Raw genomic sequence first — 23,830 nt, 5'->3', positions numbered from 1 at the left:
CGTTTATTTGGAGAAAATAGACAAATTTCAGTCGAGAAGATATTTTTTAACTTGTTTATTTTCTGTATTTACATGGAAACAATGGATGTAAACAACAAATATGAAACTAATATTTACAGAAAATGTTGAAGCAGAGGACGAGTCATGTACCAGCAGAATCGTCTCACAACATATCAGTTGATGACACACACACACACACACACACACACACACACACACACACACACACACACACACACAGACACACAGCAGCAGCAGGTTAGCGAACACTAGCTCGAGTGTAAACTGGAGGACTCGGACTCGGTGGTGGTGGAGGCCCCGGGGCGTCTCCGCGGCAACACCTTCAGACTGGAGGCCCGACTGAGAGTCAGAGCCCGCCGGGCCGAGCTCTTGAAGCCGGCGCCCAGGAAGGCGTACAGGAGCGGGTTCAGGCAACAGTGGGCGAAGGCCATGGGCTCGGCCACCGTCAGCCACACCTCCAGCACCGACTCCAGGTTGCAGTTGCGGGGCAGGACCTCCAGGCGGAGCAGGGCGTCCACGGAGATGCCCGCCCCGTACGGCAGCCAGCAGACGAAGAAGCAGAGCACCAGGGCGATGGTGGTCCTGACCGCCCGCCTCTTCTGCCTCTGACCCCCCAGAGGACCTCGGGTCAGTCGGGTGACGATCACGCAGTAGCACACCAGCAGGACCAGACCCGGGATCACCAGGCCCACCACCACCAGCTGCAGGTGGAACACGGCAACCCAGAGGGGAGCGTTGCTCGCCGGGTAGAACCTCTGGCACAGAGTGGAACCTTCGCCTCCTTCTTTGGTTCTGGCAAACACCAAGTCAGGGACCGCCAGGAGGGCGGCAGGTAACCAAGCACCTGCAGGGGGAGTTCGGGTCAGAACCAGCTCAGCTCACAAGGTTCATTGAATTAAAGAAATGTCATCAAATATAATCTTCTCATTTTAGTTTTGGGTTAATATTTTATGACTATTGTTTAAATACTTTTCTCTTTAGTCTAGATCAAAAGATTATATTTATTTTAATACTTTTTTTTTCTTTATTATTCTTGTAATTCACCATTATTTGTGTTAATTTGTCATGTTATCTTGTGCTTTTGTACATTAAATTCTAACACTTTAACACTATTATTATAAAGTAGAGGCTTCAGATAAGTTTCATTATTATCTATTATGTTTCATGTTGTTTACTTTTAAATTGTGAAAAATGTAATAAAATAAATATATTTAGTAATTTGCCAAATAATATGCAACTTTATTTTATGTTTTTTTTATTCTGTCATATTTTTTCTTCAATGTGTTCTCAACAATAGTTTAACCCTAAAATATAACACTCAATATTATTTAAAAAATAATTTGTCATATTGTTTAAATGATTAATTAATTAATCATTCATTTAATGTCGTTTTTATGCTACTATTCTATTAACATATATTTATATTATTTAATGCTTAATTATTTGGTATTATTATTATTATATATATATTATTTTAATAATTATTATTATTATTTTGGTAATACTACTTTTCTATTTTTTTCAAATGTACATGATTTAACTGTAATAGTACATTTTGGCTTATTATAATATAAAATATTATTCAACATTTTGTATATTTTTAGTTTAAATTTCACTCAATGTTCATATTGTTTCTCTTAAAAATATGTGAAAAAATATACATTATTCTTTCATTTTAATTATTGATTTTTCCACAAATAAATTCCTGTTTGTTCTTCACATTACTGTCAATAAAGCTGTTTTTGATTCTGATACTTAAACATGTAGAATATCAATAATAATAAAAAAAATTGTCAATTATACTTTGAAATATGGACTTTTTTCAAATAAACCTCCCGGACACTCACCCACATAGACCAGCCTGTGAGCCAGCAGCTGCCTCAGTCCCCCGGTGTTGGTGTCGGTGGGTCTGACCACGGCCAGGTACCGGTCCAGACTGATGAAGGCCAGGATCAACACGCTGCCGTAGAGGTTGACGGTGTAGATCACGTGGACTCCGACACACGTCGCCGCTCCGAAGCGCCAGTCGGACAGGGCGGCGTCCACGGCCCAGAAGGGCAGCGCCAGGACGAAGAGCAGGTCGGCGGCCGAGAGATGGAGCCGATAGCGGTCGGTGAGGCTGCACTTGGACCTGCGGACACAGTCGCGGAAGTTCAGCACTTGGAAAACAAAGGGGTGCGAATTTTAAATAGAATTTCAGCCTCTTTAGTTGGACTTTGTTACTGGTTAATTACATTTATCACATGAATTACATGACAAACAAGATACTGATAATAAGTTTGTAAAATATTATTGAAGGATTTTTACTTTATATTGTGATACATTTTTATTAATTAACTATTCCTCTCTCTTTGCGCTTGATGGATCTACTGACTCCTTTAAGAAACACCTTAAGACGTTTTTATTTGTTCAGGCTTTTCCTTGATTTTCTGGAACTCCTGTTGTGTTATCAGTTTAATATTGATCTTTAAAGTATATACTTTATTGAATATTGTTTTGATTGTTTAAGCGCTTTGTGACCCTGGTTTGGAAAAGCGCTATATAAATAAAAATTACTTACTTACTTACTATAATTATATTATATTTTCCAATTGTTAAACATCATGTTTTTTCATTTAGTAAATAAATAAAAATATATTGTTGCCCAAACCCTCCTTTCCAAAACATCTCATTCATTCATTATCTTGAGTTTTAATCCTCTCTACCGTAACGCCTCTAATAGAAGCCCACAAAAGATCTGGTCCCCTCACCTGCGCTGGCAGCCCAGCACGACGACCACTAGCCCGTTCCCGGTGATGCCCAGCGTGAAGATCAGCGCGTAGACCACCGGCACGAAGACCTGCTGGAGGTCGGCCGTCACCGCGTAGTCCACCTCACAGAGCTCCTCCAGCTCCCCGGATAAATCTCCAGAACCGGATCCTGAGCCGGTGTCGTTGTAGTCAAAGAGGATGTGCTGCCGGGGGGGGGGAAGAGAGGGAGATAAGTCAGAATCACCAGAAGAATCACAGACATGGAAGAGACGGAGCAAACCTGGTAGTAGGACATGATGTCGCCTGTTGTTCCCTCTGATGTGCAAGGGTCCCGTGTCAGGGGTCTTATATTTCTTCTGCCCATCACTCCTCCCCCTAAAAACACATCTGCTGCTGCTGAAACGCTTTTCCTGTTTTCCAGGCGTCAGGTGCTGATACTGAATCTCCCACAGGATACAGTTTGTGTGCACGAGCCGCCCCGATTGTTTTGGCCCTGAGACCCCGGGGCCGCGATTATCACGATTTATTGGCAATAGAGGAGGAGATCAGAGAAAGAGCGAGTGAACCGAGCGTCGGGGTCACAATCTTCATCCATCAGGGACACCAGAATATACACCTTCCGAGTTCACATCGTCCTAACTAGATTAGAATCACATCATCTGCATAGAAATGAAGTTCAGGTCTCAGGGAATGTGTCAATTTATTAAAGTATGAAATGCATTAGAGACAAAATATGTTTAAATCTTGATTCGAATATGCATTTGTTTTTGGTTCACTTCACTTCCTCACTCCAACGTAAACAGTTAAATTCTCCGAAGGAAAAAAAAAGAAGCAACAAATAAAGAACAATTTGTTTCCTGTGTCGACAATGTTTGTGTGTTTGTGTGTTTGTGTGTTTGTGTAGGCCTCCATCCTCTCCCGCACTGATCCCAAAAGACAACATCTAAACCACTCAGATAACAAACTTGCTACACTCTCTTATCTCTTCCCTCACTTCCACTATCGGAACGAAAATCTCATGTTTCAAATGGAAATAAACTACAAATTCAACAAGGGATTGAACAAATCCTACTGCACAATCAAACCATGTCGAATATCAAATCTACTCAGAAAAAATTGTCTGTGATGAATAATAAAAGTTTGATTTAATTTATATCTCCAAGGGATTAATAAAGTCTAAAGTCTGTTTTTAAAGCTCTAAACGTGATGAGCTATATGAATGAAAAATCGACTTTAGTTGGTGCTTTCCCTTCTCAAAATAGTTCAATGAATGGTAAACGTAAATAATAGAATAGGATGGTTAACTGTAGAGCTTTTTATTGAAAGTAACGTCCTCTTGTGGCAGAAAGCTGAACTGCAGATGAACTCGAAAACGTTTGAAAACAGAAGTTCTAGTTCGGCTTGATGACCTTTAAATTGTATTAATATAATCTTAAGGAGAACAATTCATTATTTGGAAAAAAAAGTACATTCAGATGCAACACTTATCTCGGTCAATTAAAGTCCAATCGTTTCGCCAAAAGAGCAAATTTAAAAGAGAGAGCAGGTTAGATGTCCTGGACTATTTCAAGTTAGACCATTTAAAAAAAGGCGCAAAAGTAAATTGAATAAATCGGGGAGTTTTAGCTAACTTTAAAAATAATCAGCAGCAGTCTGTGAAGGCCAAACATGAAGGGAGGTGAAGAGAATGCAGACAAGGTGGAGAAGACCCGGAAAAGTAAGATTCATTAAAACCTGCCCCCTCAAAAAGATTTAAGAGATTATTTAAAAAATAAAAAAAATGCTCAGAAATATAAAAAAAAATAAAGTTATTTAAAATAATATTTTTTATATAATCAGCTTGATTTTCTTTCGGATATACTGTATTTGTTTGTGTTATTTTTGTATTGTTTTCCAATTGTATATATTCCATCCTCCCCCCCCCTTCTTGTTTATTTTCCATTACCAGTTGCGATATACAGTGTTGTGTATGATGTGATGTTACATCAGATTTATAGCTAATAATTAAAATAAATTAATTTTGAAAATAGCATCAGTGCAATTCTACTCTAAATTAGCTTTTCAAGCTCGTCCATGGAAGTTCAAGTTCGACACACGTGCTGTGTCTCAAATTGCATACTTCTCATAGTATACTAGAAGTTAGTATGCATCAGGATAGTGTACATACTAACTAGTACGCAAATTCTCAACAGATAGTATGTCTCAAATCAAACAAAAAATACACATGTACGTATATGAATATATATATATATGACGTAACTTCCGTTTACAACGTCACTAAGATGGCAGCTGTTTAGGGTAGATAGTGTCCATCGAACCATAATCAGTTTTGTGGGCGTGTTAGTACGCCAATTTAGTGTGCATGGCGCACTAAATTTCGCATACTAAGAATTGAGACACACTTACGCACTAAAATACTAACTTTAAGTACACCAGTATGCGATTTGGGACACAGCAATGTTCTCTTCAAGGTCATGTAGGTCAAATCAAAAGAAACAAACTGCGATCAGTGAAATGACTCGTTGTCTTTCCAAGTGTGCTTTATTAGAACTTAAAGCCAGGAATGTTTAAAATGGAGCGACACTAAATACGTTTTCAGTAACAGAAGCACAATCATCAACTCTTCACCGTCGGTCAAAAAATATCTTAGTAACTTTTAAATAGGAAATATCTCACCAGTAAATGAACATTAATTAAACGTGCAAAGCTGCAAAGACGATGGGGGAAACACAAACAGAACATCCCATAATAATGATGGAAGTGCTCACATGAACACCTTCCGGTTCTCTTTGATGATGGTGCTGCTGTTGAGCGACAGCTGAGCCAGTAAATCTTTGAACCCATTCTGCTTTTGGGGTTTTTTCGGTTTGCCTAAAGACTTCCTGGGCTGGCTGGTCGCCACGGTGATGTTACTGGGGGGGAGGTCGCACACTTTAGTTTCCTCCTCTGCAGGGGAAATGCTGCTATCTCCATCCCAGAAACCAGAGCTGCCGGGGTCAAGAGTCTGAGCGCTCTCGGTGCTGCTGATGCTGGAGGGATCGGTCCGTTTGCCGTCGCCATGGAGACGCTGCTGCTTGGCCGATCGCGGACCCTGAAAAGCTTGTTTTTCTCTTTTCCGTTTATTCTTCTGCTTTTTGTGTTGAGGTTTGGGTTTCCCCCGGAGGTTTCTGCCAGAGATCATCGTGTTACTTCGAGCACGGACACAATACCTCAGTGACAAGAGTTCACCTGTGCAGGAAAGCATGAGGCCTCGAACAGTCGGAGCCCAAACACTGTCCTTTCCCTTTTCCATTTTTCAGTCTGGTCTTGATTCGGGACACGAGTCTCGAAAGTTTGCTGACAGGACAGAAAGGTGTTAGAAAATGACGGACTGTGGATTTGGGTGTATGGACTTACCCCTCTGTGTTCTCCCGCCGCCACACTTTCCTCTTCTTCAGGAGAACCCACTGGTCACATGACAGGGAGCAAGGATCTAGAACAGAAAATGTATATTCACCTAACAGGACTTATTTTTATATATTTTTAACACATATAGTCGGCTTGTAACAATCGTGTTATTACAAACATGCAGTTGAGCTATATAACCACTAGTGCTCGGTTTTATTTTCGAACACCCTGTAATCCCATTATAACAAAGCCCTTCCAGTAGTTATCAAAAATGATTTCTTTTTAATCGGAGAACCACTAAAAATAGGTACTAAATTATAGCATAACAGATACATCACATACTGTTGGCAGACTGTATACTCTTCTTTTTTCTCTCTCACTGAATCCTCCCTCACTCTTCTCTCCATCCATCTGTCTTCCCCCCCACCCTTCCTCCCACCCGGGGGGCCATCAACATTGAGTCTGGTTCTGCTAGAGGTTTCTGCCTTCTAAAAGGATGTTTTCCTCGCACTGTGGTTTCTCCACAAACCACAGTGCGCCTCATAAGCCTTATTTATTAATTCTGATTTTACTTACTTACCTTGAACCGATAATATGTGGTACACTGCGCTCAAAGATCTTCCAAAATGTACAAAGCCACACCGCTAGTTACTGTAGTTTTACTCCGCAAGGCTCCATAGTAACGCAGTACAGAGTTGCACTATAAGTTTTTGGAAAGTTGCGAACATTTTAAACCGTGTATAAGTACAATAAACACTTATGTATGAATAAAAGTTGTCGTCGTATCTTTTAACAATGGGTCATAAAAGTTTGCGAGATGGTATGGCCAAAGTCTCCAAACTTTATTGACACCACAGTATCCCGTCTAAGTCAGACATCAGATGACCAAAAAAAACACACACCTCATTGGTCAGCAGCCGCTCTGCGTTACTTGCAAGCATCAATTAATTGGTGAGACATGAAATGTATAAACGCTGACGATTTGTTGTCTGTGTAACCGTTTACACGTGTAGACGCTCAGACCTTTGTTAAAGGCTGGCACCATATCAACATGAACATTATTATACTTTGTTAAGGGACATGCATTCGAAGGGCCACTAATTTAACACATATCAACCTGAAAATTGATTCTTAAAGTCTTCTTAGTTCCTAGGTTTGAAAAAACCTGCACGTACCTTCGTCTAAACGACTGCCCTTCGTAGTCTTCATCTTCTTTGCCTCCTCGTAGACCTTCCAGCAGGAAACGCACAAGTTCTGCGATGCGTCCTGGTACGGGTGCGACGGCCCAGAACCGAAGCTGCAGTTGGAGAAGCGACAGTCCTCATCCGTCTGGGTAACTCCATCATCCGCTGGACGTTCCTCTTCGATTCTCAACGGGTCCTGGTTTCCGTCGTCCAGATCCCAATGTGGCCCTTCATCTATGGGTAGAGTCTGCTTCCGTGTCCTCCTCTGACTGGAGTCGCTTGTTGGCCGGCGTGGAACCTTCTGGGCTGGAGCGACACTCTTACAGAGCTTGGTCTTCAAGGTTTTTTTAGGTCTGGTGTTTTTCATGGTGGACCAGTTCAACTGGTACATAAAAGATCTGAAACAGAAACCGGGATGAAACTATTGGTCCAGTTGTTTGTCTAATGTTGTGTTCATAGTTTCACCTATAGTATTCCACGTTAATGGTAACTGAGTCATCTGCCTCACATTCACTATCACCTGTTGACCTGAGAACAATAAATAATTTGGAATTGTATACGCATTTAGGACATGTTAAGACGTAAATATTTGCATTCCCCCCTCAAAACTCATGGAAGTTCCATGTAAACACGCGTATAAAGCGGTGGGGAAAAGCCATCGATGGGAATAAAGCGACTTACTCTGACTCACTTCGTTCATAGTCTGCCTCCATCTTAGCTTTTTTTTGTTGTTTGAGAAAACTCGATGTTTTACTTACAATAAAGTGTCCCGTGAACTTCCGCGCCTGTTTGTTTGCTTCTTCTTCTTCGCGTGTTTAGTTAGAGAGGAGGAGTTGATCAATGCACAACACCGCCCCCTGGCGCGCAGATTAATCACAGGTAGAAAGTTTTTGTAATTTGATTTTCTAATTATAATCGATATGTTTTACTTTTATTGGCCAAGTGTATGTCAACAGAATTCATGGAATTTCCCCCCGGCCGTTTATGTCAAACTAAGATTAAATATTAAAATTAAAATAAAATAGAACAATAAACAAAAAAAGGATATAGTGGCAGGTGACACGGGTAGGGACTGTTCATACTGTGTCTCTTACACATGACATAAAATACAGGTGTGTTGACTGTGTGACTACGTCTAAACTGGCTATTGTTGCAGTTTAGATCTGGCAAATAACTATTTGTTTAAGTTGATTAATTATGTTTGTTTTAAATGAGCACGCTGACGTAATCAGATATGTTATCTCGAGGTCTATATTTAGCTTTGTTTTGTTAAATATCTATCACAACTGAGGGGATTAAAAGAAAAAGAATCCATTCCTCTGGTTGTATTAAGTGGTATTATTATTTATTTCAAGAACCTATTGGTAAGGAATTTTAACACACATTTGATATAAATGAAAAACAACTACATTAATAAATTAAAATGAAATAAATTAGATAAATTACGTTAACTGTCAAATAAATTTTAAAAAAAGAATAATAACAATAAAATAAAACCAGAGACACTAAATTAAGTGGCATATAAAAAGTGAATAATAAAAATAGAATAAAACTACATACATTACATTAAGTGACATATACAAAAATAAATAATAATTACAATAAAATAAAACAAGATACAGAAAATTAAAAGGCATATAAAAAATAAATTATAATTATAATAAAATAAAACAAGAATGAATAAATTAAAAGGAGTATAAAAAAATAAATAACAATTACAATCAACAACAAGAGGCGTTAAATTAAGTGGCATACAAAAAACTAATAATCTTTAAAATAAAATAAAAGAAGAGACATTACATTAAGTGACATATACAAAAAAATAATAATAAATACAATAAAATAAAACAAGATGCAGAAAATTAAAAGGCATATAAAAAAGAAATAATAATTCTAATAAAATAAAACAAGAAAGAGTAAATTAAAAGGAATATTAAAAAATAAATAACAATCACAATCAACAACAAGAGGCATTCAATTAAGTGGCATACAAAAAACAAATAATAAAATAGAATAAAACCAGAGACATTACTTTAAGTGGCACGCAAGACAAATAATAATTAAAATAAAACAAAACAAGAGACATTACATTAAGTGGCGCATATATAATTAATAATTATTATAAAATAGAACTAGATTACACTAAGTGGAATATATAAAGAAAAATAAAATCGTAATTAAAATAGAATAAAACAAGAGACATTAAATTAAGAGGAATACACGGATCAACCTCAGATGGGAGCAAAGTGAACTTTTTCCCCTCACTGTTGATAATAATACTGGTATTGTCTGGTAAATATGGAGTTTAAGGTCAATTACTTTAAGTTTTTATATTTTAATGAAGTTTGTGAATTTGTCTTAGGATAATTAAAAACAAACCATTCATTTTATTTATCTATATAGAAATTTTGAAGTGTACTCAAATGCAAGGCAGCGATTTTTAAATAAGCCACTGCGCATGCGCGACATGTTCAAACGCGCCTTGACCTGAAAAGGTGTATGAACTTTGTTCACACATTGCAACTCGCAGAACGAGTCGTCGTTTGCCAAGAACAACGAACGGGAAGTATCTTCTGGCAGGGGAGCCTCTCGGATCTTCGTGGTTTCCAGCGGGCAGGTCTGGACCAGAACCCTCGATGTGGAACCAGATTTGTTTGGCGTTGCTTATGCAACAGGTCTGCGGGGCCACAGAAGGACTCAAAACCGCCTCTCCGGGATTCACCGGCAAACTTCTCGTGGTGCCCATGGATGGCAGTCACTGGGTGGGCATCAAGGCCATCGCACAGGAGATGGGGCGTCGTGGACACCACGTGACTGTGTTGATCCCAGAGGTCAACATGCGCATGGGTCCAGGAGCCCACTACCACACGACGATTTTCCCGGTCTCGTACGACCAGCAGTACTTAGACTCCATGCAGTCCTCGTTAAAAAGCTCCATGCTCAACTCGTCCCATGGCTTCTTCGAGAGGGTCCAAGCAAAAATGTCCCAGATCAAGAAGATCTCAGATCTGCTTCATATCACAGCAGAAAGTCTGCTCGACAACAGCAGCCTCATCTCTCACCTGGCGCTGCAGGTGAGTCCCCCATGTTTGTAGTTTTACTTAATAATATTCATTTAATGTTCTCTTTGCAGGAGTTTGATGCGGTCCTGACGGACCCCATGGTACCCATAGGGTCAATAATCGCCCGGAAACTAGGTGTGTGTCTCCTTTTCCTGCATCATCAATAACGTTGAGTCATCTTGAACCCACTTGTGTCCTCAGGTCTCCCCACTATTAATCTGCTCAGAGGAATTCCATGTAGCCTCGACATGAAGTCCTCCGGTTGCCCCTCCCCTCCCTCCTATGTGCCTCGTTTCTTCACCGGATTCACGGATAGGATGAACTTTAGGGAGAGAATCATCAACACTTTGGTAACTAATGTGTCAAAAAGTTGATTTTATTTTATTTTATTTGCGCTCTCATCGCATTTTAAAATCAATATTTAAAAACTACTTATTTTTTTATTTATTCAAAATGTGTCATCAAGGTATTTTCTCCATTTGTTCTTTTTTTTCTCATATAAAGCTTACACTGAAAGTGTTTCTAAATTTAGCAAAGTCATAGCTGCAGGCACAGAGCCATCTTCCTGTCAACAAGACACATTCAATTATGTATTAAGATCATAAAAGGTCGAGTTTATCACCTACGGTTGTCCGAGGACAGTCACGGGGACGGTTCCCTGGCTCCATCTAGTGGTCAAATACCTGTACTGTAAAAGAAAAAGAAAATGGATAAAACTTTATTGATCCCTCTGGAGGTCTCTTTCGGAATTTTTTTTTTTCCAATTAGCACACAGCAATACAGACAATAATTCATAAAAAAAAAGAACAAGAACAAAGTTTATATAAAAAGAAAGTACAAGATGACACAATCTAAGATAAAGAACATATAACAAAGATAAAGGATACAAATATTAACATAGAATAGAATGTCATGATACTTTATACTTTCGCAATCGAAATGTTTTAATTGTAATTTTTAACGTTTTAATTGTTGCATTGGCCCAGCTTTTTTTTTTTTTAAATGCAAACTAAATATTGAAAGTCTTTACATTAAATCATTTATAAAATAAAGTTATTCACCGCAACAAAAATCAGGAATCCAATACAAAAATGAATAGGACAAATTGAATTTGAAAAAAATATCTACCGGAATCATTTTTATTTAGTGTTGTCGATAAATAATATATATGGCAAAAATATAAATGGCGCAACTGGAAAATTACTGCAATTGTTAATTGGGTCATTTGTATTTGTTTAAGATGATAATGTGGAAATATTAACTAATATGATAAATTAATTGAGATGTAGTTTACGTGCCTTGGACACAAAGTATTAGAGGTGATCTGATGATGGGAAACTGTATTCTGTAGCCATTAGTATAATTAATGGAATACTCTATCAATTGATGTTTTTCTTGATGATGATGTTTGTGTTGTCAGGTGGCGGCCATTGAGCCTCTGTTCTGCAAGCTTCTCTACTGGCAATTTGATAATATCGCCGCCAAGTTTTTGGGGGAGAAAGTGGGAATCGCAGAGATTCTCACGGAGTCTGACATCTGGCTTCTCAGGTCAAGACTCCATCTCTAGTAGACCGGATGTCGAACGCGATTACTTTAATGAAAATGTCGACTTTACAGAATTGACTTCACAATGGAATTCCCTCGCCCTCTGATGCCCAACGTCATCCCAGTAGGTGGCATCAACTGTAACTTGAGAAATCCTCTTCCTCAGGTAAAACTTTCAGAATGATAACAAGCGACCTTCATGACGAAAAAATATTTGAGAATACATTCTTTTCAGGAGTTAGAACCGTGGGTGTCAGGAGAACATGGGTTCATCGTGTTCACGTTTGGATCGATGGTGTCAGACATGCCTGAACATTTGACTCTAGTCTTCCTGGAAGCCTTTAGAAAAATCCCACAGAAGGTACTTTTTTGAAAACCTTACATAATGTAAAATGTATTGCGATATATCTTGTGATACTGTAGGAATAATATATCTAGATATATTTGTAGTATTGTCGATTACTTGACTCTGATGTTGCAGAATTTACAGACCACATGACTCTTGATGAAGTCGTAACTGCTTTTACTTTGGTTAAAAAGCCAAAATATATCCAAACATTAGCTTAAAAATCAGCTGGAGTTGAATGTATCCTCTCTAACTCAGCTTTGCCAGAATCTCATGGGATTTTAGCTCTGGAGGTCGAATGAATGCTGCCATCTAGCGGCTGGGAGTTTTATTGCAAAGCAGTCATTTTTTAACATGCATAGTTGTTAATAAAGAGAAGGAAAAAAAAAAGACATTTTGAAAAAAATGGTATGAAGGCCAAAGAGAAAATAAACACAATACTTTTCTGAATTGATTTTCTTTTCTGACACTCCTAGTCCTGGTTCAAATGAGATTTTTTTTCATGGCATGAACAGGTGATCTGGAGATTCACAGGAACCCTCCCTGGCAACGTTCCTGAGAATGTGAAGATTATGAAGTGGGTGCCTCAGAACGATCTTCTAGGTACGAGACTTCTCTTTGCAATTACCATGAGTGTCTTTATCATTTTGTCTCTATTGTGTGTGTGTGTTAGCACATCCTGGCGCCCGGGCTTTTATCACCCACGCGGGCTCACATGGCCTCTTTGAGGGCCTCTGTCACGGCGTCCCCATGTTGATGGTGCCACTGAGCGGTGACCAGCCGGACAATGCTGAGAAGCAAGCCAGCAGAGGAACCGGAGTGGTGCTGAACATCGTGTCTTTGACCACAGAGAACCTGCTCCAGGGGATCCACAAAGTTATAAACGACCCAAGGTGACTCCCTTAGCTCAGGCGACCCCCGTTTTAAAAGTTTCAAGAGATTTTTTGACCCGTTTATTTTTGTCTTCAGTTATAAAACAAACATCCAGCGGCTCCAGGCTCTTCATAACGACCGTCTGGTGGAACCCCTCGATCTCTCCGTGTACTGGACCGAATACGTGATGCGACATAAAGGAGCTAAACACCTCAGACCTGCGCTGCACGACCTCAATTGGTTTCAGTACCACAGCCTGGACGTCCTGGCGCTGCTCACCGCTGTGCTGCTGCTCCTCGCAACAGTGACAGTCAAACTTTTCAAAACCTGTTTACGTAAAGTCTGCGGTAAGAAGAGGAAGCAAGAGTAATAATCTAAATCAATGCTTTTAAGTTTTTTTTTAATCAAATGATTGTTTTAAAATGTTTGTCGTTGATTTATTTCTAAATGAAAGTGTGATATTCTGTTTCCATGATCATAAAAATGGTGAAGAGAGCCAATCGATGATCAAAATAGGTTTAATTAACAGAAAGGACACAGGGCAATAGGATCATGTACGAGCTTCTTGGTCGCCATCAGTGGTGGTTCTTCTTCTCAGGCGGGAAGAAAGCGTACTCTATAGCCAGAGCCACGGTAAACGCAGCGAATCCCCATTTGAATCCTTTTAAAAAGGTGCCGTTGAACGTCCCAGGCTTGGCGAAGCCTCCGGAATACCTCCACGCCTCGTTACTATGGAGACGGACACACATTTAGCTCCGAATCATGTGTTTGTACAAGTTAAACAACGTTATACATCAAAAGCGAGTTATTCATTTAGCTTTCATTAGATCCTTTTCTTTACATGAGTGTTAATGGAAGCTTTTCAGAGACACACCATTTCCTCAGACTGTTCTTTATCTTTGTTATCAAGCTCCACAATCAGCTATTTTTATACATTATTGACCTATAAATGGACTTGAAAATGATACCTCATCTTTAAGGGCTAAGCAATGATTAATATATGATGTACATCGTCTTGGCCTTTTAAGGTATATATATATATTTTAACTGTGTATGGTTTTTGATTGTTGAAGTACTTTGTAACCATGGTCTAGAAGAGGCTTTACAAATAACCTTTACCTACTTACTTGCATAAGCACAATGGATCAGTTAACCTCTATAAATCAATATATGTGAGTACATGTTTAATATAAAAACTCTGTCAAATGTCATGTTCTTGGTCGATAAAAAATCTGTCAGAACCTCAATTGTTCTTTGTGTTAAATTTTCCACACAAATAAACTCATCTTCTTGCGGCTTGAGGTTCTATTTTTTTGTTGTTGCTTTTGTCAGTTCACTGTTCCACATTGCACAGCCTCAAATTCACAACTTGCCACCCATGTCTTTTACCAGCCCTTGCTTTTTCACAGTCATTTGTAAAATTTAAACTACAGTTCAACTACTTTTGTTGACATAACTTGTCAGTTTCAGCCATTTAATTTCATAACAACTGTGGGCAATAGACTATCCTTTGTCGTTCCTTTTGGGGCACACAGGATTGTGTTTAAATCAATATATTAAAAACATTTTTTTTATAAATTATATGCTATATTATATGCTACTCACCGAAGCCAGGGGTCCTTGAGGCCCCTTCTTGCCAGCCTTTCCTGTACAACCTCCAGCGGGGTCCCCTCTACCTTCCACTGTCTCCAGTCAGGCATATGAATCTTGCCATGTCCATGGTCGCCACCCATCCTAGCAAACAGGTTAAAATGAATGTCTGTAGGTTTGACAAAAAGGTCAAGTGTCTTGCTTTTTAAATATATTTCGTTGATCATCTTGATAAATGTATATACTTGCCATGTTTTGAAGAACAAATCAGAATGGAAACCAGTGTTTTTAAGTGACAAATATAAAAAACCATAGCGTACAAATGACAGAGACGTGTATATAATCCATTTATTAATTGTATTTGTTTGCAAATGGTCCATTAGCACAGTGGTAACAGTAAAAACAGCTTTAGGTCAAAGTGGGATACAAATAAGATGAAAGATCTAAATGTATTCATGAGTGTAATGTGAGTTAATGCAATAACTAAACGGACACAGGTACACAAGCAGGATAGCATCGAAGCTAGCGCTAACACTAACTTACACATTTGAACATGTAGCTCATGATTCAAAGTGTGCATCAAATAATTGATCGTGACCATAAAGAAAATGTGTTTCTGAGATCTCTTATTGTCAAATACGTAAGAAAAAACATACCTGAATTGGTTTGTTGTGACCTCTGATGTGAATGTATACTTTGCGACAGCTGCCTCATTTACGGCAACATTACGGCAACCCTTCTGGTGACAAAAAACGCTTTGCGAATGACAATGTTTCGGAAATATTTATTATTTCTGACAAATATTTAATAAATAAGGTCACAATAAAAAAAATATTAATAGTGAATTTACAAATTACACGCATTTTTTTTAATACAATTACATGTAAAAAACTGAAAGGATTAATAATGATTATAAGTAAGTAAGTAAGTAAGTAATTTTTATTTGTATAGCGCTTTTCCAGACCAGGGTCACAAAGCGCTTAAACAATCAAAACAATATTCAATAAAGTATATACTTAAAAGATCAAGATAAAACTGATAATAACTTAAACTGTACTAAATGATACAACTAAAAATTGAAAAACATACTTAGTTAAAAAAGTGTTTATAGATGGATCGAAAATGAATACGCTTTCATGTTTTTCAAGTGGATAGAAATACTTTTCTCGGATCATTCAGAGGGACAAAGAAGGTATGTAGCAGAATTTATTAACCGTGAGTTATGTTTTACAACATTGAGATCAGAAAAAAGGGATCTGTTGAAGCATCATTTAATCAAAAAGGTTCAACAATTACATATACAAGACATTAAAATTAAATCACATGAAGGTTAATCCAAAACCTCTCTCATGATCAATGTTCTCTGCAACCATTAGTTAATTCTTTAAAATGTATATTAATGTTATAAAGTGACAAATACAAGTTAAAGTTTGCTTTTGGAATTCAGAAGTTCCTTCATGCACTTTAAATTCTCCCCGTCTGGAGCATCAGGCCATGCTTGGTGATCTGGGGAGACAGAAAAGAGTTTAATCAAAACACTGATAAATACAACTAGTTTATGTTTTCATGATGGGAAGCTAGAATCCATCGACCTACCAGGTATCTCCCATGTGGAATGGTACAGACTCTGTCCGGCATCCACTCTCAGTGTTGCACCAGAAATAAAGGAGGCAGAAGGAGACAGTAGGAAGCAAACTGCAGGAGAGATCTGATAAGACAGAAAAAAAGGAAAAGCTATGAAATTAATTCAGTTTTTCTTAATGTTAACTTGGTAATAGAAATACTGTATATTAGGTAATATTCCAAACTTTAAGAAATACACAAATATTTGAATATATATTCTTTATATGTTGAGTGATAAGATTTATTGGAGTCCTATAAATAATGATATTTAAAGTCAACAGTTGGAATAATAGTGTTCTGTAGTAATCTCACCTCTTCTGGTACGCCAAGTCTTTTTGCAGGGCAGAAGGGAATACTCATCTTAAACAGTTCTGGTCCATACTCCTTGTAGTTCTCCATGGCAGTCTTGGAAAATATGGTTCCCTAACACAAATATATCGGTGGTGATTATATTTTAACTCAATTCAATAATAATAATAATACACAGGTTTAACTTACAGGTGCCACAGAGTTGATTCGGACGCCTGAAGTGGCCCATTCAATGGCCAGACTCTTGGTCAGGTTGTCCACAGCTGACCTGGCCGCTCCGGTGTGTCTGTTAGAGTTAAAGCATTTTTAGAAATAAAAATGTATGAATGACGAAAAAAGGTCATTTTCAGGTCACTGATTAGATCTGAACTAAATTAATAGTTAGTTTAGTTTAGTTTTAGGTTAGGTAGAACTTTATTGATGAACTTACGCCATGCCTGGAAATCCTTTCCACATGTCAGCGATAATGTTTACAATCACTCCGCCATGTTCCTTCATCCATGCAGTGTAGACTATTAAGAGATAAATAGATTGTTAAATATAAAAGAAAGTGACAAAATGACAACATTCTTACCCTCTTTGCAGCAGTGAAAGGTCCCAGTTAGATTGGTGTCAATCACAGCCTTCCATCCTTTAGACGACATGTTCGCAACAGGACTAGTGAACTGACCACCGCCATTATTGACCAGGTAGTCTATTTGACCGTACTGTTTCAGCACCGACGATACCAGAGTCTTCACCTTTCCAGTAAAGAGACGCAGAGTTAAAATCCTTAAGCAACAGTGAACTTCCAAGTGTGAGCAAAAACCTCGTCCTCATTCCGGATGTTGCATGGTAGTGGAGTGACTCTTGCAGGACTTGTGGCAGGAATTCTTTCTCTCAACTCTTTTGCTGCAGCCTCAAGCTTCTCCACTTTTCTACTGGAGATCACAACCGAGCAGCCTGGGGAAAAATAGAACATGAATACCTATTATTTTATTATTGCATGTGAAGCAGTCTAAAAAGTTACTTAAAAAATAATGAGTAATATAAACATGGGAAATTAAGCCAAAAAAAAAGTAACATATGACAATCTATTTATGCATTGAATAGTCATCTCAACAGTTCTTCAATGAATGCCTTTTGTTAGATAAGTTTTTAACAGTTTTCTTGCCTTGCTTTTACCTTCATATTTTCATTTTGAGATTAATTTTTATTCAATATTTTTAACAATGACAGCAATGTTTATTTCATTTATTATTATGTGATGTAATGTTATGTTATATATAGAAGTAGATCAGCGCCATCAGAATATTGAACTTTTGAATTCACCATTAAAATGGTGTAACGTTGAGATTGTTTCGCATAATTAAATTAAATAATTTGTATATTGAAAACTAGAATGTATTTGTATTGAATAACTGACTTCATTTTTTTTTATATTGTATTAAATGTTTGTTTTTTTACACATATAGTTTGATATTCTACTTCCAATAATTGAAAAATAATTAGATTTTTTTATTTTGTAGATGTTTAAATTCAATATAAATCCTGGTATAACAGTGTCACCAGCCAATCCTGTAAAACATAAAAGCACCGTGCCAATTTAGGTATTTTCCTGACAATACGTTAACCAAGTTTAAAAAATATATTTAATTACATCTCACGTTTAATCTGTGGTTCCTGATCAAATGTAATTAATTAAAAAATATATATATATTTGTATTCAATTATTTAATAATTAAAATTAAACACATCAATATTCGAATTATTGAATTCAATTATTTAATAAACAATTCAACATCTCAATAATAACATCGATTCATTCAATTATAAATATAAGAAAATTAAATGGTTAAAATTGCATGGATCTACTTCCAAAGTTATACTCAGTGTCAACGCTTAAGGCACTAATATTTGCTAAAACAAAATGTTCCTAAATAAATGACTTGATGAGGGAATATTTACTGACGTTGACCCTCAGGACTAATAATCGCAACACTTTTGTACAAAAATAAAAATAATAAATCATGTAAAGCATATTTTTAAATCTCACTGCTTACGAAAAAAAAACATCTTCTTGTGACTCAACCTTAGAAAAAACAAATATTCAGTCGTCAGTTAAAGAGTTAAAGTGTCAAAGTCCACTCAGCTACTCCTGCACATCAAGATACAAACTGTATTAAAACTCTGGAAATTCACAACATGCAGTTTACCGAGGTCCAGCAGCTCAGTGGCGATGGCTTTGCCGATTCCTGTCCCTCCTCCGGTCACTATCGCAACTTTGTTGTTGAACAAGCCTGGTCTGAAGACACTGGTGGCCGCCATGTTGGATCACTTTGACTCGACTGACGCTAGAGGAGCCTCTACTGCCCCCTACAGGAGTTGAGGGAGAATACATAAGAACTATACCGAATGTTGAAGCGTCCTTTGGTTAGAATGTTTGGATTTTAAGTATTAGGGGTACACACAGATTATGACAAATCTGGTATTTAACTAAAAAAAACAACCTTCATGGCTGCTGTCATAGACTGTATCATCTGTGGATGTGATCTCATTCCAGGTAGGAAGAAAACTTCATAGAAAACATGCTCATTTACTGCTCAATAAAGCTGGGTGTGCGGCAGTTCTCCAGGCGAATTAAACACATTTAAAGCATGTCTAAACAATTTAACAGTGCAAAAAAGGCGTTTATTTTGATTTGTTCATCACACTGGAGCCCTGCACTTCCATAATTAAATGCTGGCTCTGCGGTTGAAGCTGGACGCACTGGTGACAGTTGCAGAGATCACTGGACAAACTACTGTCAGTCATAGAGGATGACAGTCATCCTCTGAACACTGTCATCAGTGAGCAGAGAAGCAGATGGAGCAAGAATGCTCCTTCCCAGGTGCAAAACAAATAAGACTCAAGGACTCATTCATTCCTCGTGCTATTAGATTGTTTTATTCTGAGTTTGGGGGCAGGAGTGGAGTGAAAGGAGCATTCTATTCCATGTTAATATTTGTATCCTTTGTCTTTGATTGATTTTAATGAATTATAAGTATTGCCATTTGGAAAAACAATTTCCTGAAGGATCAATAAAGTTCTTATCATTAGCCGAGAGCAGCTATATTCTGAAGTTTTGACACTCTAGATTACAGCAGGACCTTCAGTAAATCAGGTTACCTGTAAAAACCTACAGGTTTATACAGGTATTAACTTTGAAAGTTTAAAGCGTCTAGTTTGGCTGAGCAAGTCAAAGTTCCTGTTCTCTGAATATGTCCCTTGGCCATAAAGTCAAGAGTCAGCGTCTCATTTTAGTTATTCAAGCAGTTTTCCTAACAATACCCTTCATTCTCTTCATTAGACCCAATTCAGAAAAGTATTTATAAAAGCCAAACTATATAAACTAATGACCAAGTACATTTTTAAGATGTGGATGAGCTGGTGATTTAATTTATAAATCTAGATTGGGGGGGGGAAAAAAAAAAAAAGAAAAAGATAGATATGTAGTTTAAAGTTTTGATTATGTCTAATGAAATCCCTTCCATTCCAAAGACACCAAATCCCATCAGGCCACAAATGCACACTTTAAATAAAAACTAGGAAAAACAGATCCGCTCCAGACTGCTTTATTTGTGGATGTTGAAGCCATGTCCAGATTGGATAAATTGTGAAAACAAGTCCCAAAATCCAGCAGCGTACACGTCCACCGGTTTACTGGTCCTTCAACTCCTTCAGCCTCCTGATGGCAGACTTTACTGTGACAGCCGAAGTTGTGCTGCAATTAAAAAAAAAACAGTTACTACAGCCGTTGGCACATAACTTTATCGACAATAAATTTCTCTAGTTTCTAACAAGGTCAGAGTTTCCTTGATTCAAGAATAGAGGACAAGCATCCTCCAAACCAAAATCCAACATTTGAATTATGCATTATTTATTCTTCGATAAAGAGTTTCAGAAACATTAGTACAGTATTGTCATGTTGGGAAAAAGTTGTTTAGGAATATCAAAAATATAATAAAAATGAATCAGCCTTAAAATATAGAAGCATTTTAACGGAGATGACAACACGTACTTGTAAGTCCAGGCTCCACCAGCCACGGTCTTCATGCAGGACCCGCAATGCCAGATGCCCACAGCCCTCCTCTTCATTTTGGTCTGCAATTAAAAAAAAAAGCATTAAGACACAACTTTGTTCATTGTTACCATAATATACACACAATAGTGTACCTACCTTGCCACAGAATGAGCAGGTGTATTTTGCATGCTGGGAGATTTCAATTTTCTTGACCATCTTCCTCAGCGAGGCACCGTAACGTGTGCCATATTTACCAACGATCCCCACCTTCTTGGTTCGCTTGGCCTGAGAACAAGTGAGAAAGATTTCATGTTTAACATTTGATACAATCCCTACATTCGACCACTACACTAGCAAGTAGCTCTGGTTCAGCCAAGGTACTGTACTTCAGGGTAAGACCCTGTACAGCGAGTTGAGAGCTCGGGTAAAACATTTAAAACAAGTTTCTTTTGTAATACTCTTGTATTTAGACGAACACTTAAGAGTGAAATACAAACTTGTTTAATTCTAAAACAAGTATTAACCGGCTAACTACTTAGCATGTTGCTAATTCAGCCATTAAATGAAGTCAGAACAAAGTCATTCCTAGGTCGTCTTAAATCTCACACAACCACGGTTTACGTGGACACATGAGCCACCAAGATACGTGGTTTCAAGCTAATCCAGAGGAATGTTTTACTCGTTCTTAAGTTTTTCAGTACAGCACCGGTGGCGGCCATTACTGTCACTATCCGTGCAACCCTAGACCAAAACATCGCCTTTATCTTCTTGACAACAGCCCATAATGTGAGAATATAAGCTCAATCGTTCACATTAAAACAATATTGAACTGTCGGATGCACAATATAGGCTTTATAGGGGCAGGGAAGACCAGATTGACATGGATTCAGGACAGACATTCATGGCTCACCATCGTTTCAGTGGAGGCGCAGGTCCAAAGAGGGAGTGCTTAGGGCGCATGCGCGATTTACCCGCTTGCACACGTTGCATTATGGGAATTTGAGTGTTTGTAGCCTCAGAAGTTATATATATTTGAAATATAACACATTAGGTTAATTTATATACATTCACGAATAATAATACAATGGTATTTTTAAAATAAAAAAATAACTTTAACACACATTCTTGTTTCTCGTAACCAGGGACGCTGGCTTCATTAGTTTCGCGCATGCGTCGTCATTGCTCGGTCGTCAACATCCTCGTCGAGAATGTTTGTCCACCTTTTCCTGTCATGACCATTACGGTTATTTATAAATAAATGGTATCGTTTTATCGCTTAAACTCATACGAATCCCATTAGCGATGAAGCTAACACGTAAACTCGTCCTCGCCAAGACCAAAGCCCCCGACATGGAGAACGTCAGGAAGCTAAACTGCTGGTAAGTTCGTGGGTTTGAGAAGATGCAGCGAAGATCTTTGTTTACCTGGTGTGTGTGTGACTGATCTGTTTGTGACTTGTGTTTTCAGGGGATGTAACCTGACTGATGTGAGTATTCAACACGAGCCTATATTTGTTTGTAAGCCCATTAAAGGCTCACCAGTCGTGACTTTTATGTCAACTTGTTATTAAGCAGCTTCTCTTATTTCAGATTTCCATCTTTTCTCAAATACCCAACGTTGAAGTTCTCACTTTAAGGTTTGTCAATACAATACTACGCTTCTTAAAGCACATCTTATTTATTTTTTATTTTTTGTGTGTGTGTTCTCTAGTGATAATAAGATCACTACTCTGGCTTCATTTGCTGGTTGCCTGTCACTGACTGAGCTTTACCTGAGAAGAAACATGATCCAGTCGCTGTCTGAGCTGGCTCACCTGTGCCAACTGACTCACCTCAGAGTGCTTTGGTTGGCCGAGAACCCATGTTGCGGGGATGACCCCAACCAGTATCGCCTCAATGTCCTGCGCTACTTGCCTGGCCTGCAGAAGCTGGACAACCAAGGTGAGAAGTGTATATTGAGTATCTTTTAAATAAATGATTGTAGGGAAACTTTTATAGCATATCATGAATTCTTGATGCTGTTATGTGCTTAACATCAGCCTCAAACAGAGGGATCTATATATATATTTCACCAAATACAAGCTTCTGCAGGATTCTTTCTTTTAAAATAAAGTAAACAGATTTCCCGGCCTTTAAAAGACGATCTCCTAACCTTACTGTTACGGAAACATTTATTCTTAATTCTCAGGCTGAAAAAAGTACGATCTTCCTTTAAGCGTATTTGAAACAAAAACGTCTTGAATATTTGCGTGGTACTTTTTAATTGGAAATCGGATACAGAAATCTTTTGAGGTATACAAGTGTGTTTCTATTTTCTTACACCCCTTTATTGAAAATGTACTTTCATAGCTCGATTATTCTGTTGCTGGCAATAGTTTATTCTTCTATTTTAATCCTGGTCTTTACGTTTCTTCAGTCGTGACAGAAGAAGAGGTTGCGTTTGCGCTCACTGAAGGGGAGGAAATCTGCCTCCCGCAGAACACCATTACCCAACAACCAACAAAGAACGGACACAAAGATGCAGACATGGAAGCAGACCCACTCAACTACAATATGGAGGAGACGAAGTAAGATGGGTTGTGTTTAAAAACACACAAACAGACTTAACTAATAACCTTTTTAAATCTCTTTTTGAAGTAAAATCAGGAAGGAGTTGGGGATGAAGCCACTTTCCAGAGACAAGTTTCCTTCCCTATCGTCACCTTCGACAAGATCATCCATTAGAAAGGTAATTTTCCCGATGAAGAATGTCAACTAACCAACTAACTATTTTATTGATTAAATATCCCAGAATCACACTTTGGATGCAGTTCTTCTCCTGCTGAAGGATCTGGATGAAGAGGAGCTTCACATCGTCAACACAGCGACACAGAACAGGCTGCAGACCTACACCCTCAGGACAGACACGACAAGAGAGTCTCAACAGTCGTTGACGAACTGTTGACATCCACGTCTGTAGCTCGGATGAACCCAGAAATGTTGCACATTTTCCCCTTTTTGCTTTCTGACACGACCTTGATCAAATCTAGATCTGCCTTGCAATTATGAAGAATGTAAGCTTTGATAAGTTAGAGTATATTTGTGTAAATAATAAAAAAT

General features: G+C 38.1%; 7 protein-coding genes across 10 annotated transcripts; 2 read left to right on the top strand and 5 right to left on the bottom strand.

The window, feature by feature from the left end:
- Positions 1 to 185: 185 nt before the first annotated feature.
- On the bottom strand, positions 186 to 3,074 carry LOC148063782 (C-X-C chemokine receptor type 4-like). The gene is made up of 4 exons (XM_087810614.1): positions 3,052 to 3,074; positions 2,772 to 2,974; positions 1,869 to 2,152; positions 186 to 865 (listed from the first exon to the last, which is right to left on the bottom strand). The coding sequence occupies exons 1-4, from the start codon at positions 3,064 to 3,066 to the stop codon at positions 270 to 272; spliced, it is 1,098 nt and encodes a 365-aa protein (XP_087666740.1). The 5' UTR covers positions 3,067 to 3,074; the 3' UTR covers positions 186 to 269.
- Positions 3,075 to 5,293: 2,219 nt separating this feature from the next.
- LOC148063781 (uncharacterized) lies at positions 5,294 to 8,107 on the bottom strand. 4 transcript variants are annotated; one of them, XM_087811245.1, is made up of 6 exons: positions 8,034 to 8,107; positions 7,808 to 7,870; positions 7,334 to 7,740; positions 6,168 to 6,243; positions 6,000 to 6,107; positions 5,294 to 5,938 (listed from the first exon to the last, which is right to left on the bottom strand). In XM_087811245.1, the coding sequence occupies exons 3-6, from the start codon at positions 7,731 to 7,733 to the stop codon at positions 5,536 to 5,538; spliced, it is 987 nt and encodes a 328-aa protein (XP_087667371.1). In that variant the 5' UTR covers positions 7,734 to 7,740; positions 7,808 to 7,870; positions 8,034 to 8,107; the 3' UTR covers positions 5,294 to 5,535. The 4 variants fall into 4 exon arrangements, with proteins under 4 accessions (XP_087667371.1, XP_087667369.1, XP_087667372.1 ...); XM_087811243.1 differs by having other exon boundaries at positions 8,024 to 8,101; XM_087811246.1 differs by lacking the exon at positions 7,808 to 7,870.
- Positions 8,108 to 9,852: 1,745 nt separating this feature from the next.
- LOC148063780 (UDP-glucuronosyltransferase 1A6-like) lies at positions 9,853 to 13,548 on the top strand. The gene is made up of 9 exons (XM_087812006.1): positions 9,853 to 10,416; positions 10,476 to 10,539; positions 10,606 to 10,754; positions 11,825 to 11,952; positions 12,022 to 12,115; positions 12,185 to 12,310; positions 12,811 to 12,898; positions 12,969 to 13,188; positions 13,265 to 13,548. Exons 1-9 carry the CDS (start codon positions 9,979 to 9,981, stop codon positions 13,536 to 13,538), a joined length of 1,581 nt encoding a protein of 526 aa, XP_087668132.1. The 5' UTR covers positions 9,853 to 9,978; the 3' UTR covers positions 13,539 to 13,548.
- Positions 13,549 to 13,670: 122 nt separating this feature from the next.
- Positions 13,671 to 15,482, bottom strand: ndufb3 (NADH:ubiquinone oxidoreductase subunit B3). The gene is made up of 3 exons (XM_087812008.1): positions 15,415 to 15,482; positions 14,774 to 14,902; positions 13,671 to 13,897 (listed from the first exon to the last, which is right to left on the bottom strand). Exons 2-3 carry the CDS (start codon positions 14,899 to 14,901, stop codon positions 13,744 to 13,746), a joined length of 282 nt encoding a protein of 93 aa, XP_087668134.1. The 5' UTR covers position 14,902; positions 15,415 to 15,482; the 3' UTR covers positions 13,671 to 13,743.
- Positions 15,483 to 15,950: 468 nt separating this feature from the next.
- pecr (peroxisomal trans-2-enoyl-CoA reductase) lies at positions 15,951 to 19,003 on the bottom strand. Its single transcript, XM_087812007.1, has 8 exons — positions 18,886 to 19,003; positions 17,499 to 17,632; positions 17,265 to 17,430; positions 17,121 to 17,202; positions 16,880 to 16,976; positions 16,694 to 16,804; positions 16,355 to 16,466; positions 15,951 to 16,264 (listed from the first exon to the last, which is right to left on the bottom strand). The coding sequence occupies exons 1-8, from the start codon at positions 18,995 to 18,997 to the stop codon at positions 16,182 to 16,184; spliced, it is 897 nt and encodes a 298-aa protein (XP_087668133.1). The 5' UTR covers positions 18,998 to 19,003; the 3' UTR covers positions 15,951 to 16,181.
- Positions 19,004 to 20,267: 1,264 nt separating this feature from the next.
- rpl37a (ribosomal protein L37a) lies at positions 20,268 to 21,741 on the bottom strand. The gene is made up of 4 exons (XM_087812009.1): positions 21,643 to 21,741; positions 20,889 to 21,017; positions 20,730 to 20,812; positions 20,268 to 20,432 (listed from the first exon to the last, which is right to left on the bottom strand). Exons 1-4 carry the CDS (start codon positions 21,643 to 21,645, stop codon positions 20,369 to 20,371), a joined length of 279 nt encoding a protein of 92 aa, XP_087668135.1. The 5' UTR covers positions 21,646 to 21,741; the 3' UTR covers positions 20,268 to 20,368.
- A 144-nt stretch (positions 21,742 to 21,885) lies between these two features.
- cfap410 (cilia and flagella associated protein 410) lies at positions 21,886 to 23,824 on the top strand. Its single transcript, XM_087812005.1, has 7 exons — positions 21,886 to 22,111; positions 22,200 to 22,218; positions 22,322 to 22,368; positions 22,443 to 22,672; positions 23,148 to 23,298; positions 23,369 to 23,459; positions 23,523 to 23,824. Exons 1-7 carry the CDS (start codon positions 22,035 to 22,037, stop codon positions 23,673 to 23,675), a joined length of 768 nt encoding a protein of 255 aa, XP_087668131.1. The 5' UTR covers positions 21,886 to 22,034; the 3' UTR covers positions 23,676 to 23,824.
- Positions 23,825 to 23,830: the final 6 nt, after the last annotated feature.

The sequence above is a fragment of the Callionymus lyra genome, chromosome 16, assembly GCF_982586985.1.
Source record: "Callionymus lyra chromosome 16, fCalLyr1.hap1.1, whole genome shotgun sequence".
Taxonomy (NCBI): domain Eukaryota; kingdom Metazoa; phylum Chordata; class Actinopteri; order Syngnathiformes; family Callionymidae; genus Callionymus; species Callionymus lyra.
This window is presented reverse-complemented; position numbering and strand designations above follow the sequence as displayed.